This window comes from Aphanomyces invadans, assembly GCF_000520115.1.
Source record: "Aphanomyces invadans strain NJM9701 unplaced genomic scaffold supercont1.12, whole genome shotgun sequence".
NCBI lineage: Eukaryota > Oomycota > Saprolegniomycetes > Saprolegniales > Verrucalvaceae > Aphanomyces > Aphanomyces invadans.
The window spans coordinates 1,260,586-1,276,845 of record NW_008580157.1 but is presented as its reverse complement, the minus strand read 5'-3'; the positions used below and the strand labels follow the sequence as shown (position 1 = coordinate 1,276,845).

The window sequence follows — 16,260 nt, the reverse complement described above, 5'->3', positions numbered from 1 at the left end:
ATTCATAGCCACGGCGGGAGCCTGCCAGGAGGCTGACGCAACTTGAGCCAAGGTTGTGGTTTCCAAGCCATGGGCAGCCTCTTTGATGTCGCAGACGCTGTGTTTCAGAGCAAAAACGCCACCGGTGGCCATGCAACTCGTTCGACGACGGCGCCGCGTGCCGAGCACGACGCAGACATCCCGACGTTGTTACTGCTGGACGAAACCCTCCGGCAAATTCAAGACTCACGCACCAAGAGCGCGCTGTGTTTTACGCCCCCGAATGTAGCCAACAACGTCACGAGTGAGCCGTGGAAGTACAAGGCGGACGCGAACACCGAGCCCGAGTCGAGTGCTTTGGGACGAGGGAAGCAGTCGATAATACGGCACAGCCACCACCCCCTTCGACGAGTGTTCTCGAACATCTTGACGCCATCCGACCAACCCGAGGTACGGCACTGTCGATTCGATGGATGCTGTCGCCGCTGACGTCGTCTCTGACCAGCAATGCGATAGCCGAGTCCCGTCCCCGTTGGACAACACGCCCAAGGATACATTCGTAGTGCCCACCAGCAACCAAGCGATGGCTGACACCCCCGCGTCGCCAGCACTCGCAACACCATCCTTTGTACCTGTCGACGCTGCTGGTGCGTGCGTCGCCGTCTCATGGGCCTGGCTAAAACATGGGCTAGATGCAACTGCTCGAGCTGTGCTCAAAGCAATCGCCGAAGACATGGACGCGTTCGAGCAGCACCGTTTTGGCGGTAGTGTTCGCGTGTTCCTGTGGACGATCGATTCTCACCAGCAAGCACGTTGCCATGCCCAGATCCTTCCATCGCGACTCGAGCCGACCTCGCCAACTACATCGACAACAAATACGCTCGTGGTGTGTTGGTACGTCCCAAGCGCGTGAATCCTACCGTCAGCGCTGGCATGACCAGGCCACTGCCGCAAGCACGCCGTTTGTCGAGTTGGCGCGAAAAAAGGTGGCACGTCGAGTCGAGGCGCTTCGACACCAACAACCCGTCGCGTCCCCGCCAGTCGTCGACGAGCCGAATCCGTCCCGTTCGACGCAATCGCTCGAAGAGTTTGGAAACGACATTCGCGCCGCGCTCCGTTTCGTTCGTGCAAACGGGCCCCCAGAACTGGGAACGACCCCACAACACCCTCCACCATCACGACGACCCGCCGTGGCCACGCATGTACCATCGCAGCCAAATGCGACGCCACACCCACAGGCCGCGATTGTCGCCAAGCTGATGAAACTTCCAAAGAGCCACATGGAGAAACTGCCCAAGGCGCAGCGCGAGCTTGTCGAGTTTTCCAAGAGGTACCAGCAAGCGCTCGAGCTACCGCCCGACAAACTGGCAGCACTACCGACCCATCAGCAGCAATTCATCCACGACCTGCGGAGCAAGGTACCGCAGCCGTCCACGTAATGGACTGCCGCCATGGCGCGACTCATCATGCTGTTCACGCCTGCAAGTGGCGTCGGCTATATTCGTTGCAGTCGTGTATCCGTCGTGAATGCCACACGTTCATACATTCCTGGGTGTCTCGCGCGGCATTGAGTACAGCTCAACCAGGAATATGTGTGCCATGCAGCTCGCCGGACCCAGCCAAGCCCTCGGAAGAAGGGCCCCTCTGACGCGTCAAGCACGGCGATGGCCGGAGCCAGGCGGGGGCACAGCACGCGGCGTTGCGTTGAGCGCTGGGCGGCCAAATCTCGCCTTGACGTTAGCATCAACCGTTGAGGGTTTCGCACGGCGTTTCACTGGCACTCGAAGAAGTTGGTGAAAATACCTTCGATATCCGTCGTCGTCTGGCCAGGCTTTTTCAACAAAACGATGCCGCCGCCGCCATTTCTCGATTGTCGTGGCCATGACTACCTCCGACTTCGTGGTACGTCGTGCGCTGTCTGCATCGTGCGCGTGATGCGTCGTCCGGTAGACGTGGAAACGCGATGGCGAAGTCAAAATCCGCCTTGGCCAGGAAGGCACGATTGCTGCCAAGGAGCCAACGACGGTGGTGGCATTGTTCAGAGACACGGTAAAGAAGTACGGCGAGGATGGCGCGCTGTACTCAAAGCAGGATGGCGAGTGGTACGGCGGCAAACCCATCCCACGTCACAACTTCATCCTAGGAAAATACTCACGTGGAACCAATACTATGCCAAGTGCGTGGCGTTTGCCAAGAGTCTCCTGGCACTCGGGTTTGACCCGTTTGATGCTGTCAGCATCATCGGGTTCAACGCAGCCGAGTGGATGATCTCGGACTTGGGGTGCATTCTCGCGGGGGGGCTGGCCGCCGGCATCTACTCGACCAACAGCGCGGACGCTGCCAAGTACGTTGCCGACCACTCGGGTGCCCGCGTGATCGTGTGCGACAATGTACCACAACTGGAAAAGATGGCGTCCATCGCGTCGGCCTTGCCCCAACTCAAAGCGTTAGTCGTTTACAACGCACCAGTCCCGGCGGCGACGTCGTGCTCGGTGCCCGTGTACGCATTTGACGACTTTTTAAACCTTGGAACGGCAGTGGACGACGCGGCGTTGGAGGCGCGCATCGCGAACCAGCGCCCCGGCCACTGCTGCACGCTCATCTACACGAGCGGCACGACGGGCAACCCCAAGGCCGTCATGATCTCGCACGACAATATCACGTGGACGCTGCAGTCGATGGTGGACCTGTTTGCCACCACGGGCGATCCCTTCACGCACGTGGATCGCTTCGTGAGCTACCTGCCGCTGTCACACGTGGCCGCGCAATTAATTGACATTCACATGCCCGTCGCGACCGGCGTCAAGGTGTACTTTGCCCAGCCCGACGCGTTGAAGGGGTCGCTCGGGCAAACGCTCAAGGAAGTGCGCCCCACGCGGTTCCTGGGAGTCCCTCGCGTCTGGGAAAAGATTGCAGAAAAGCTGTGGGACATTGGCAAGACGACCACAGGGCTCAAGCGTCGGATGGCGACGTGGGCCAAAGGAATTGGCACCCAAAAGACACAACTGGCGCAATTTGGCGACACCGGCGGCGTTCCTTGTGGCTACGGCTGTGCAAATGCACTCGTTCTGAGCAAAATCAAGGCGGCCCTCGGGCTGGATCAGTGTCGATTCGCCGCCGTGGTGAGTTGCATCGTGGTTGCGCATGCACGAATGACAAGCGCGCGTCTAGGCTGCGGCTCCCATGAGCGCCGACATCCTCAAATACTTTGGATCGCTCGATATTCCAATCTTTGAGCTGTTTGGGCAGAGCGAGTCGACGGGCCCGTCGTCGACGTGCATGGGAGGCCACTGGAAGATTGGAAGCGTCGGCAAGTTGATTCCAGGCACCGAGTGGATGGTCGATCCAACGAACCAAGAGCTCCTCTTGCGTGGCCGTAATGTCATGATGGGGTATTTGAACATGGAGAAAGAGACGAAAGCCACGATCGACGATCGCGGGTGGCTGCACTCTGGCGACTGCGCCAGAGTCGACGCCGACCAGTTCGGGTACATCACGGGGCGTATCAAGGAGCTCATCATCACGGCGGGCGGCGAAAACGTCCCGCCCGTTATCCTTGAGGACGTGCTCAAAGACGAGATCCCTCTCCTGTCGAACGTGATGGTCGTCGGAGATAAGCGCAAGTTCCTCGCGGCGCTCTTGACGTTGCGCGTGCAGGTCGATGCTGACGGCGCCCCCACGCCCAAGCTGGACAAGAAGGCCCTTGACATCATGGAGTCGATTCAGTCGCTAGCGACGACGACCACCGAGGCCAGGGCGTGCGAAAAGGTCCAGGCGTACATCAGCCACGGCGTGAAAAAGGCCAATGCCCGCGCGACATCCCGGGCCCAAACGATTGCCAAGACGTACATCCTCGAGCACGACTTTAGCTTGGGCGGCGGGGAACTCACCCCGACGCTCAAGCTCAAGCGCCGGACGGTCGTCGACAAGTATGCTGCCGTCATCGACGACATTTACCGCGGCTCCTCCGGGGGAGACTAGCTTTTGAGTGTGGCCACGTTCCTTTGAGTTGTGTCACATATTTGAATGAAACTTTTTGGGTGCATGTGGAGGGCGCTCTCGATGCAAGTGGACTGGTGTCGCGGCATCCAAGGTGAATCCCCCTGCTATCCACGCCCATCTCGGGCGAAACAACGAGGTCACGCCGGCGGTCCAGCGCACCACCATCACAGGAACGCGACGTCAAAGCCCGGCAAGGGGCTGGTGGCTTCCGACACCGCTTTCATCCATGGCGACCACGGCATTCAGGCGGCTGACGTGGCCGCGCCGTCCGCTTCTGAGCTGCCAGTTGAAGGCTGGTTGAAGGGCGAGTTGCCGCGGGAGAGCAAAGAGAGTGAGATTGTCTCATGGCCGGCGCATGTGCATGCGTATGGGCGACACCCTGATGTGAACGACGGGCGGCGACGAGGAAGCGGCAGGTGTGCCATGCACGCAGGGACCTTGCCCTGTCGACCCACGTCCGAGTCCGTCGCATGCCGCCGCCCGCCTCCCTTTTTTCGTGCGATCGTGAGAGTGAGAGCACTCTCACATGGATACATTGCCGTTCACTCGGCGAAATTTCAACGCACCGTGAAATTGTTCATTTGGACTTCCGCCGACCGCCCATCATGCTGACGTCCCTCGCTCGCCGGTCGGCGGCGATCGCCCGCCATGTACAGGCCGTCGAGCGATGCGATGACGTGACGTGTTGTATCGTAGGCCCTGCCGGCGTCTTTGCGCGCCGCGTCGACCTCGGCGCCGTTGAACCTGTACGCGCCCACGGAAGAACACCACGCGCTGCGCGACATGCTCCGTTCGTTCGTAGCGCAAAAGGTAGAGCCGCAAGCAAACGAGTTCAACCGCGCCGAGACGTTCAACGTCGACCTCTTCCGCGAGCTGGGCGAACTCGGGCTGTTGGGCATCACCGTGCCGGAAAAGTACGGCGGGTCCGGCATGGATGCCGTCGCGGCCGTGATCGCCCACGAAGAACTGAGCTCGTCCGACCCTGCGTTCTGCTTGTCGTTTCTTGCCCACTCGATGTTGTTCGCCAACAACTTGGCCCAGAACGGATCGGAGGCCCAATGCGCCAAGTACGCAGTGTCGGCACGAATTCGGTCGTGAGCCTCGTGTGTAGGTACTTGCCGGCTGCGTCGTCGGGAGATGCGATTTGTGGCATGGCGATGAGCGAGCCCGCCGTCGGCACGGACGTCCTCGGGATGAAAACCACCGCCGTCAAGCACGGCAACGAGTACCTCTTGAATGGCACCAAGATGTGGATCACAAATGGCGCGATCAACGACACAGACCTCGGCGACACGTTCCTCGTGTATGCGCGCACCGGCACGACCGGCAACGCCCGTCAGGATTTTTCCAGCTTCATTGTCGAAAAAGGATTTGACGGGTTCTCGCTCGGCCAACGGATCAAGGACAAGTGCGGCATGCGCGCGTCGATGACGGCCGAATTGGTGTTTGAAAACTGCCGCGTCCCCGCCGACAACTTGGTCGGGACGGAAGGTGCTGCCGTGCTGTGCATGATGCGCAACCTCGAAATCGAACGCGTCACGCTGGCCGCCATGAGCTTGGGCATTGCTCGCCGATCGATCGAAGTCATGAACGCGTACGCAAAGGTACGGTCCGTTGCGCTCCCGTTGTTGTTCCACCCGTCTGTAGGAACGATCGGCGTTTGGCAAGCCGCTCAACTACTTTGGCCAAGTCCAGCACAACATTGCGTTGTCGTATGCGCACTACAAGGCTGGCCGCGCCTACGTCTACGACACTGCGCGGTACACGCGCCAGCGCGCCGCGAAGAGTTGTTGATGTTGGGTGCTTGGTTAGGTTGCTCAAGCTCGACACAGTCGGCAACCGCATCGACACCGACGGCGTCAAGCTCTTTTGCGGCGACATGGCCAAGGTGCGACCATCGTGTTTGCCACGGACGAGTGTGGTGGCCGACGACGTGTGCGTAGCAAGTGGCCGACCGCGCGATCCAAACCCTCGGCGGATACGGCTACGTTGGCGAGTACAACGTCGAGCGGCTGTGGCGCGACTCAAAGTTGCTCGAAATCGGCGGCGGGACCAACGAATCGCACCACAAGAACATGAGTCGCGATCTGTTGCGGGTCGACCGCTTGTAAGGCACACCGACGGCATGACCGACGTGCGCCTCGACGAAAAATCGCACGACGCGTGGAATTGGAATCGAGATGTTGCTACGACGATAAGCATCTCACATCGCATGCCATTCGATTGAGTCACCAAACAAATCTGCCATCCCATCGCACTTGCCCCGGCGTGAAGAATTGGCGAAAGCAACGAGCATGCCGATGTTGGTCCAAGTGGACGAGCTCGGGAGATAATACCTTGCGCGTGATGCAAGTCGTAGGCAGCGTGCATCGCAGTAGAGAGCACCAACGCGTTGCAGGGCTGCCTCTCACCCACTACAAAACACTCGACCGACGCACGGACGACACGATCGAGTTACGAGCGCGTTACACATCCAAGTGTGGTCCTTCGGCATACGCTGCTTCCGCTGCCTTGACTTCAGCATCCAACTCGAGCCAACTCTCGGGAAACAAATCGCCTGAGATGACTCGTTTCGCCATGTCGAGTTTCGGTTCTTTGTGCTTGGGGTTGTTGCACAAGTCGATTGTTTTGGCAAGTCGTTTCGACTCGTCGCTGCACCAGCTTTCGCACCACAGCCATTCCTACACATGTCATGAACGTCGACCCGAAACGGCGCCGTCCCGCACCTGGGGCAGTGAAAAGATGGGAATTTGATGCTGCGCGTAGTTGGGCAAGTCTTGGTCCAAGTTGGACAACGAGTGCGGGTCGGCACTCAGTTGGTCATAAATCGCTCGCAGAGAGTCTCCTGCCGCCATGCGCTTGAACTTGACCAAGTCCACCACGTACAGCGCGCTGATGTGGTATGGCTTCCCGCGCAGGTGGTCCTTCCAGTACCTACACGTGCCGTCTTGAATCGACAAAGCTGCCAGCCAAAACCCCAAACGTTTCGACAACACCATCGCGACGTCTTGCTTACCCTGTCCGCCAAAATTGAAACCCGACGTTGCGGGAATCGCAAAATGGCGTGTACCCATACGGCCGTCCTTGCAGATCCATCGTCCAGAGCTCATTCAAGTCGGCGCGAACGACCTGGTCTGCGTCAACGTAGATGATTTTTTCAACGCCAAGGGGAAACAGCACGTCGAGAAAAAGAATCTTGTAGCCCCAAATGATACGCTGCTTCTCCGTTTGACGGCGCAACCAGTTGGGCCATTTGTACGTGATGAAACGAATGTCCATGCCGAATTCCGCCTGCAGCGCACCCACGCTGTTCTTGAAGTCTGCCGACGCCAGCGAAGTGGTCAACAGCCACACGACGGTACATTTCGTACCTGGCGACAAAAAGTTTTCGAGCAGCCAAAACGTGACCGGGTTCTTTGTCCGCTTCATCACACTCAGCATCATCAACTTGAGCATGCGCTCGTACAAGTGGCCTGCACCTTGACGATTAGCGCCCGCGCATCGATAGAATGTACGGTGTCCAAGCACCTGTGGCCAACGAAAACACGTGAATGGTGTCGCCTGAGCGTGCATCGCGTTTCGACGACGGTGGGTCGCTGCCCCACTGCACAAGCGATCTCCAGTACGATTTTTCTTCCACCGCTTCACCCGTAGTCTTGTGTGCGGGCTCGTCTTCATCCAAAAGGCGCACGGATTCTTGACCGTGCTGCTTTTTCACCACGAGCTGCAGCGTAGACGATAAAAAATCGTATACGATCACGGGGACGGTGGTCGCCCGGTCCTCCTGCAACCGTCGATTCCATCAACGTTTTCAGTCCAGGACGCGGGCAGTACCTGGATGACCAATTCGTACAGCTTGGAGTGGCGGCCCTTGGCAAGCCCCAATTCCCACACCCCTGGCGCCGCTTGCAGCTGAAAGTACCCCAGGTTCTTCATCACGACTGTGTCTTTGTGCGAATGGACGGTGCCTGCTGACCGCTCCAGTGTCAGTTGCAGCCCGTTCGGCAACGACGGATAATGCACGATCGTTCTGTCGACGCACTGGCCGTATACAAGCACGTCCTTGATGTAGAAGGTCGCGGACGCGTCGTCCTGGATATTATCCACGTCGACGTCGCTCTGAATCATTTGGACATTCCACAGTTCGGGGGGTTCGATGTTGAGCGTGAGGACCGGTTTGCGGGGCAGGCGTAGGAAGTCGACACTGGACGATTCGGACCCGCCCCACAGGAACCTGTAAAATCGCTTCAACGGAAATTCTTCATAACTTGGAGACGGCAGCAGCACCAGTGTGATCTTGGCGTGTAGCACACTCGCCAGCATGCGCAGGATGCCGCTGGCCCGTTGAGCCGTCTCGCTCAACGGATCCAAATACGCCACCACGTCCAGCCCAGACGGCTGGGATGTTGGTGTTTCGTACGAGTAGAGCGGGTTCACCTCTGGCAGGACCGACGGCACTCGACGAACCTTCAAATATTCATCAATCGCGTTCATGACGAGGTTGAAGGCCAAGCTCTTGTCCGCCGCATCTTCGACAGACAAGTTGTCATGCTTGAACTGCGCCACGTACGCCTTGGACACTGCCTTGGAACGAGTGGAAGCCTCGTGTACGACAAGGACGTCAAAGTGTTCGGCCGAGAGGGGACTCGCCGCCAAATCCAACGGGCGCCCGTTGACGTAAATCACATGGTTATGGGGATCGACCTTGAATGAAAATGGGTGGCTGAACGACGGCGTCGATGTCAACCATTCGTTCAGTTTGGTTAGAATCTTGTCGTTTGGCGCCGCGTCCAAGTGCAGTTGGAGAAACAAGCGCGCATGGGTCAACACGTCAGCTTCGGGCTTCTTTGACATCAATCGGAGCACCTTTGGCGCCGTCAGAACTTGTGGGCAACCTCCCACGAAGTTATTACCTCCAGCACCACGGCCATGTACGTGGTCGAGTCGGTGTGGCCGAGCTGAGACAACATGTATGACACGCGATGGCCAAGTGTGTTGGATGATGCGCCGGTGTGCACGATGGTCAAGCCAAGGTCGGGGTAGTCGGGCACTCGCTTCAACGCTTGGTAGGCGCTTTGGGCGCCGGTGGCAGTGTCCAAATTGGCCAGCTGCCGGAATATTTAGCTCTTCACCGCACCAGACGCAATACCACACAATACCACTCGGCAAACAAATCAAAACCAGCCAAGATTCCTACCAGCAGCACGTTTTGACGTTTGGGTTTGGAGGCGGTGCCGGCTGCGTGAAAAGATCCAACTTGCTTCCACGCCTAGTGGGAGGGCCACCCCGCAGTCAGTTATCCTCGTCTCTCAGTCTTGTTGGGATGTCTCTGGGTCGGGCAATTCTCGTACCGGTTCGTCCCAACTGAACTCGGGCACCGTGCGCGGCGCTTGGTACCTCGGGTCGAACCACGGGCAGTAGACTGCATACGATTCTTCGCTCCCGACCAGCTCATTCAGCATGTCGGCATCGTCGGTGATCTTGTCTCCGCGAACCAGTTCTTGGTACAGGGATTGATCGCGTCCAAAATGCGACATAATGTCTTCCTGCACATGCACATGGTTGCGAACGACGCCGTTGAACACATGAGAGTTTATCGGGAGTTTCTTGGCGGCGACGAGATCCGTCATGGCCCAGACGGGATCGTTGTCACCGTCCGTCAGAATTGCTTTGGCATCCTACCGCCAGCGACGGTCAACGCGTCGGTGGTGGTTGGGTCGGGTACCTCGAGCCACGCATCGTTCGAAAAGCGTTCACCGACTGCTTGGCTGTACATTTGCAAAACTTCCTTCACTTTCAAGTCGTTCACACTGACCACTTCGCGAAGGTACTTGTCACGCGCAGCCTTGCTGTGTTTCTTGGCAGCGTGAAACATTTTGGCCACGTGGAATACCGTGGCAAGGTCTTCATCTCGTACGCTTGGCGTATACGCTGCACGCTCCTAGCGACAAATCACGCCGACGGACTCGGAACCATGCGTGGAATACCTCGGCGCTGAGCGCGAGCAACTGTGGTGACGTCCAAAGCACACCAAACTGGATCGGTGCTTGGCGATTGCGAAGAAAGTTGACCTGTTCAACGAAAAAACGGATGAATGGGCGTCGTTGCGGAATGCGTGAATAACATGGACGATGCCATGGCAACCGAGGCCGCCGCGACTTCCAAACTCGAGGGCAGTCGCACGTTACCTCGTTCAGTGCTTCAATGCCTTCCTTGGTGGTAGGATCCACGACCAAGATGAGCTCGTACATGACTTTACGCAAGTAGATCAAGTTCCACGTCGGTGCACGCAATATTCCCATGTCGGTGGGCCAATCTTCTGTTTCTTCGTCCGTCTCAATCGAGTTCAAGTACAGTGGGGCGAAACCATCGACGGGACCGCGAAGCGTGATGCGCACCTGCCAGTCACCTTTCACGCCACGAAAGAAGAGGTCATCGTACATCAGCTGGGGCACTCGACAACGATCCCACCGCGCCACGGATCGTGCCGGACGGGTCCAACTTCGCCAACGTGTCGGCCAAACGAAGCTCACCGGACAAGGACTTCAAAAAGTCGAACGCGTTGAATCCGTACTCGTTGAAATCGACTGGCAGCCCATTCACGACAATGCGGTTGTGCAGACGCTACCCGCACGTGCGTCATTGACGGAGGTGGTCGATGGGCGCACCTGGGAAATGACTTGATTGCGGACCAAACCCATGGCTTCGATCGTTTCCGCAGCGACCGGTTTCGACGTGAGGACGAGCGACGATGCATACTTGGGAAAGTTTTGCGACAGCAACTGCAGCCGCTTCAACGGATCCGCCGACGCCATGATGTACTGCATCGCCAAGTACCCAAGCTGCGTCAACTGCCACGGCTACGTTGCATCCTGTGACCACCAACGACAGCAACGGCGGCAAGCACATACCGCCTTCTTCTTGGCATCGTCGACGTCGTCGCTGGCGAATTCGTCCACTGCACTCGCGTCGTCAAAGTCCTCAAGGTAATTTCGAAGGGCCTGTGCGACTTCGTCGTGCTTCTTCATCATCACAGACACGACAAAGTCATCTGCGTCGTTGGTCGTGTTGGTTGAGTCGACCCAAGGAAGAAAGCAGCGCAGAACGTGCATGAACTCACCTTGGTCGTCGTCGATATCCACCGACGTGCCATTCGATGACGATTTGGAAGTCTTGGAATCGTCGAAGGTCTTGTACTCCATGTTCTTGACGTGCAGCGTGACACCGTATCCGTGGACGAGCACGGGCAACGTGTTGTTGGTCGGCGCATGACGTACGATGTACTTGATGCTGCCCGCCACGGCGAGAGGGAGTAACTTCGAATGGAACGCTTGGAACGATGGCGATGTCAGCTCGCCATACACAACCACGTGCGGGGCGTTGGCAGCAACACTGGCGGTCGACGGGTACACGTGATCCACTGGAAGGTAAAAGTCATGTTGACCTGAAGCAGCGCATGTCTGTAAAGGCGCGTCAGCTCGAGTGAGAATACGATGAAATAGATCCATCCACGTACGCGCTCCGAGTCATCGAGAGCTGGCGCGGCGGCGTCAAGAACTGAGCTATCAAAGTCCTCGACGTCGCACATCACAGCGTCCGCACACCCAGCGCTGCGATAGATGATCGCCCATGCCGAGACCGTCTCGTTGGGGCACCCTTTGAAGGCAGATTCGATCGCCAACTAGGAGATACGTTGGATTGTTGGGTGTGGGACTGAAACAGCTTGTACCTGATGGAACAGTTCGATCGACGGCGAATGCGCACGCGTTTGCAAGACAAACGGAAGCAAACGCGACACCGACGAGTCCTCCGGCAACACGTCCGCCGCAGCTTCTAACGCTACTTTGGTGTAATTGACGTCGTGCTTGTCTTTGATCGCGTTATGGCGCATATTCACTGCGGAAAGGTACTTGAAAAACAGTGCTGGGTCGTCCTGCGACAGGAATTCCGACGTTTCCAAGATAGGATACAGCGGAGACGCGAGATAGGACGTCGTAAGGTTCACGTGCACCTGTCTGCCATCAGCCATGCGACTGCTTGCGGCGAGCGCAGCGAGCCCCATCCACATGCGCGCCGCCAACATGCTGTCACCCGAAAACAATTCAAGACTTACGTGGCATGGATTTGTTCCGATAGCATCCGGAAGTCTTTATCCGGATATGTGAGCAGTGTCACATGAATAGATTCTGCCGCACTCCCCCCCAAGACTTTGTTCGTGTGGCAGGAAGCGCTTGAACGTAGCGATCAGGTCCAGCGTTCCCTTGGTGCCACGTAATTCTCGATGCCCTCCACTCGTACCAGTGCTTCATGTACCAATGCATTGAGCTGTACCAAAACTGATTTGTGAAGATCACACGCCCATCCTGCTATTTCCACACACGCAAGGGGGGGGGGCAATCGTGCCTTCGGCGACTGAATGTCTGGTGTTCTTGGATGGACCAAGAACAGGGCATGAAGCGGGATTCCACCGAGCGTGGAGCGCTAACATGCGAGGCTGAGGTTGCTTCGTAGTACGTGATTGTGGCACTTGTCCCTGGGTCTGTGGAACGACTGGGCTGATCCGGATGGATATGTTGGCATACGGACACATCGGATTGGCTGATGAGTTTGGGCATGGCCAATCAAATGCAAGCAAATTGAATCTCGATAGCGACTCAGTCCAGCACCTGTGGAGGCGCAAGACGGACGTCATGGCGATGCAGGTTAGACCAAGGAACAACTCCAACAACGAGAGAATAAATGCCACAAGCAGCAGCGTCACATCGACAACCGAAAGATGGAGACGTGGGGGTTTACACGACAGATTCGAGAACTCGATGACAGCCTGAACGACGTGGACCCACACAACCTGTGCGCCAAAACCTTCGACCCGTGAACAGTCGTCTCAACACATCACCCTAACGCCAATACCGACGAAGCACGACTCCGAGAAGGTTGCCTGACAGTTGTGGACGAACATCAAGCGCTATGCCGCGACACAACACATGCCTGCGAGTCGGGATTGACATGACCACACTTGTACCTAACGTTCCCGCCGCATTCGACGCGTACTCGTTTCCGGTGGTGCTCTCTAACTGCATGCACGCAGACTTGATCAGGGACTCGGACGGATTGCGATCTGGCGGTTGGAAGGCGATGTTCGAACGCCTGTGGAATTGGTTGCACGAACAATGCAAGAGCATCTTATCGGCTATTGCGCTGTCGAGGCAGGTACCTCGCAGTTGGAACGGAGCACGTGGGCACTGTGATAAGTTCAGAGCGAGTGGAAGTCGTGTGCTTGAGACGAAGTTGGCGATACTGCCACCGCACAACATCTGAAAGAGTCATCGTGGGCCTTTAGAAGAGCCACATGACGTGATGTATCAAACATGGTGTACCGCGCACGACCCCCGTCGAGCTCTCGTGGTTGGCTAGACGATCCAACACGACGATGGCTTCCCGCACAATGCTCTCGACCACGAGAGAGATTCTGTGGATCGCCATTTACACCATGCTGTCACCGCGATTCGCGTCCTCCGCACAAGATTGTATAGGTGCGCGGGGGGCGGCACGAGTACTATGACTCTCGAAACGGAATCAACGCAGTTTGGATTCGACATATCGACATGCCGATCCGACAAAGTAAAGAAAGGTGCTTTGACGCGGCAATTCGACCCTGTTAGCGTTGGCGGCCACAAATGTGCATGAGGGGCACCTGCGCAACGCGATTCCTTCGACAGCCATCCGTGGTTGAACCGGCGAATCAAAGCGCTCTGGAACTGGCGTACCAACAACGCCTACCTGCGACCTCGACTCCCAAGCAAGCCCCGCCGACATTTCAAAGGATTCTCTGCAAGTAACACGATTCGTCATCACCCATTCGAACGGACACAAAGTCCATGACCTAGGCGAGCGCTTGGTCAGTCCTTTGTAATGCAGAATGATCTGTTCAACGCGCGAAATTCTTTGGTGTTTGCCTTGAATACGTTGACAGCAAAGCGACTCGCCGCTGCTTCAACACATTCGACTGCGAGGCCAATGCGGCTTCGTACATGGCCTCGGTGAGTCCATCGCGCCTACATTGCGAAGCGCAACCGAGTTGTCGGCCACGTGCGCAGTGCCATGGCGCAGGCTTCCGTTCATTTCTACCACACGATCCAAGCGTTCATGTCCAAAACCGTCGATGTGGTTGAGATGCCCTCCAGATTTGTCAAGTTTATAGTGCGTGTTTTGTCACTCGTGTCTGATTGGCCAGTGTTGTGACGGAGGTCCCATCCATGGATGACGCTTGCTCGTACGTGTCCTGTATGTACTGTACAGTGTACGGGTGCTTGCCACCTTGACTCGGTCCGTACAACGTACAGTACACAGCGTACACTGTCGAACGGTTCGATTTGATTGTGACGAAACCAGCGCCTAACCATCGACGGTGGCCGCTGGTCACTCGTCGATTTGCGAACCAAGCCATGTGCCTCAAGCCAGGGTCCAAGAAGCTGTCGTGGGCGACTGTTCGCGCGCACAACAAGGCGGACGATGCGTGGATCGTTATTCACCACAAGGTGTACGATATCTCGCACTTTGATACGCACCCCGGCGGGTCGGTCATGCTGACGCAGGCTGGCGAAGACGCGACGGACGCGTTTGCTGTCTTCCATCCGTCGTCTGCGCTCAAGCTGTTGGAACAGTACTACATCGGCGATGTGGACGAGTCGACGCAAATCGTGGATGCGACGATGACGGAGGAAGCCAAGAAGACCCAAAACGAGTTTGTGGCCGCTTATCGCAAGCTCCGCGTCGAAGTGAAGCGATTGGGTCTGTACAATGCGTCCAAGGGCTTCTACTTGTGGAAGACGTTGTCGACATTGAGCATTGGGTTGTTGGCGGCGTTCCTCTGCTTCCACACGTCGAGCACTGCCATGTACATGGTTGCTGCCGTGATCTTGGGTCTGTTTTACCAGCAGTGCGGGTGGTTGGCGCACGATTACGGCCACCAGCAAGTGTTTGACAACCACACGTTGAACGATCTGTGCATCATCATGGTGGGGAATCTGTGGCAAGGGTTCTCGTGCCAGTGGTGGAAAAACAAGCACAACACCCATCACGCGATTCCCAACTTGCACACTGACTTGGCTGATGGATATCACGGTGACCCGGACATCGACACGATGCCAGTCTTGGCGTGGTCCCTCAAGATGGCCAAGGCCGTCGAACAAGGCTCATGGGGGCCGTTCTTCATCAAAAACCAAGCGCTGCTGTACTTCCCCATCCTCTTGTTCGCCCGAGTGAGCTGGGTCATCCAGTCGTACGTGTACGCGTTCCAAAGCATTGGGCCCGGCGGAACCTTCGACCCTCTCCATTACCCCGTTCTTGAACGATTGGGTCTGGCATTGTACTACGCGTGGAACGTGGCGCTCGTGTACTTCTCGGGCATGTCGTTCCTGCAAGCGATCTCGTTCTTGTGGGTCAGTCAAGCGTCTTGCGGACTCTTCCTTGCCTTGGTGTTTAGCATCGGGCACAACGGCATGGCTGTGTTTGACCGTGCCGACAAGCCCGACTTCTGGAAGCTCCAAGTGCTCACGACGCGCAACATTACGTCCACGGTGCTGGTCGACTGGTTCTGCGGCGGGTTGAACTACCAAGTGGACCACCACTTGTTCCCGACCGTTCCTCGCCACAACTTGGCGCAATTGAACGTGCTGGTCAAGTCGTTGTGCAAGCAGTACGATGTGCCGTACTACGAGACGGGCTTCTGGGCGGGACTCGGGGAGGTTGTCGACCACCTCAAGGACGTGTCCAACGAGTTCATTCGCGAATTCCCTGCCATGTAAACAACAAACAGGACGAGATTGTTTCGTGTAGCACGCACTCCATCCAGATTCGGGCATGTGGACCGTCGGCATTGCGTGTTCATTGTACACAGAGATTCACGGCATACATCGCAGTCGCCTCGTCGCGAAGACCTCTCCACGACGTGCCCTTCTCCTTCAGGCGCCCTGAAGCAATGGAAGCCGTGTCGGAATCCACCGATGCATGTGCCCGTTGCAGATTGCGTTGATAAGTTCACGTTCTCGAGAATGGCATTGCTCATTTTATGTGGACAATTTTGAAGGGATATTTTAAGCAGAAAGGACATTCGCGCCATTCGAAGTACGAAAGTCACACGTGGACGAGCACGCCGGCCGCGCGCGGTCGAGAACGACAAAGAAGTTCCTGTTCAATGGGTGCATGAAGGTGACCAAAGATCAAGTAGCTCCAAGGATGGAACGACTTGGAAGTGGCAGACACGCTGTCGTTGCCGTC

The 16,260-nt window shown here is 57.1% G+C and overlaps 5 protein-coding genes across 9 annotated transcripts; 4 read left to right on the top strand and 1 right to left on the bottom strand.

The window, feature by feature from the left end:
* The first annotated feature begins 11 nt into the window (after positions 1-11).
* H310_06948 lies at positions 12-1,566 on the top strand. Of its 2 annotated transcripts, XM_008872195.1 has the most exons (5): positions 12-429; positions 485-626; positions 672-743; positions 806-873; positions 921-1,566. In XM_008872195.1, the coding sequence occupies exons 1-5, from the start codon at positions 70-72 to the stop codon at positions 1,416-1,418; spliced, it is 1,140 nt and encodes a 379-aa protein (XP_008870417.1). In that variant the 5' UTR covers positions 12-69; the 3' UTR covers positions 1,419-1,566. The 2 variants fall into 2 exon arrangements, with proteins under 2 accessions (XP_008870417.1, XP_008870418.1); XM_008872196.1 differs by having other exon boundaries at positions 806-1,566.
* A 240-nt stretch (positions 1,567-1,806) lies between these two features.
* H310_06947 (hypothetical protein) lies at positions 1,807-4,063 on the top strand. The gene is made up of 4 exons (XM_008872194.1): positions 1,807-1,881; positions 1,930-2,081; positions 2,123-3,101; positions 3,151-4,063. The coding sequence occupies exons 1-4, from the start codon at positions 1,861-1,863 to the stop codon at positions 3,958-3,960; spliced, it is 1,962 nt and encodes a 653-aa protein (XP_008870416.1). The 5' UTR covers positions 1,807-1,860; the 3' UTR covers positions 3,961-4,063.
* Positions 4,064-4,536: 473 nt separating this feature from the next.
* H310_06946 (hypothetical protein) lies at positions 4,537-6,396 on the top strand. The gene is made up of 6 exons (XM_008872193.1): positions 4,537-4,631; positions 4,678-5,048; positions 5,093-5,585; positions 5,629-5,741; positions 5,794-5,869; positions 5,925-6,396. Exons 1-6 carry the CDS (start codon positions 4,587-4,589, stop codon positions 6,090-6,092), a joined length of 1,266 nt encoding a protein of 421 aa, XP_008870415.1. The 5' UTR covers positions 4,537-4,586; the 3' UTR covers positions 6,093-6,396.
* On the bottom strand, positions 6,383-12,064 carry H310_06945 (hypothetical protein; the record flags this gene model as incomplete). 4 transcript variants are annotated; one of them, XM_008872189.1, is made up of 18 exons in its annotated part: positions 6,383-6,662; positions 6,708-6,915; positions 6,998-7,301; positions 7,353-7,454; positions 7,510-7,765; positions 7,816-8,847; positions 8,895-9,089; positions 9,179-9,250; positions 9,333-9,659; positions 9,707-9,922; positions 9,969-10,052; positions 10,170-10,379; positions 10,423-10,605; positions 10,650-10,841; positions 10,893-11,032; positions 11,102-11,441; positions 11,498-11,662; positions 11,711-12,064. In XM_008872189.1, 18 exons carry the CDS (start codon positions 12,062-12,064, stop codon positions 6,447-6,449), a joined length of 4,596 nt encoding a protein of 1,531 aa, XP_008870411.1. In that variant the 3' UTR covers positions 6,383-6,446. The 4 variants fall into 4 exon arrangements, with proteins under 4 accessions (XP_008870411.1, XP_008870413.1, XP_008870412.1 ...); XM_008872191.1 differs by having other exon boundaries at positions 6,708-7,301; XM_008872190.1 differs by having other exon boundaries at positions 6,383-6,915.
* Positions 12,065-14,393: 2,329 nt separating this feature from the next.
* H310_06944 (hypothetical protein) lies at positions 14,394-15,863 on the top strand. Its single transcript, XM_008872188.1, has one exon. It carries the CDS (start codon positions 14,427-14,429, stop codon positions 15,786-15,788), a length of 1,362 nt encoding a protein of 453 aa, XP_008870410.1. The 5' UTR covers positions 14,394-14,426; the 3' UTR covers positions 15,789-15,863.
* Positions 15,864-16,260: the final 397 nt, after the last annotated feature.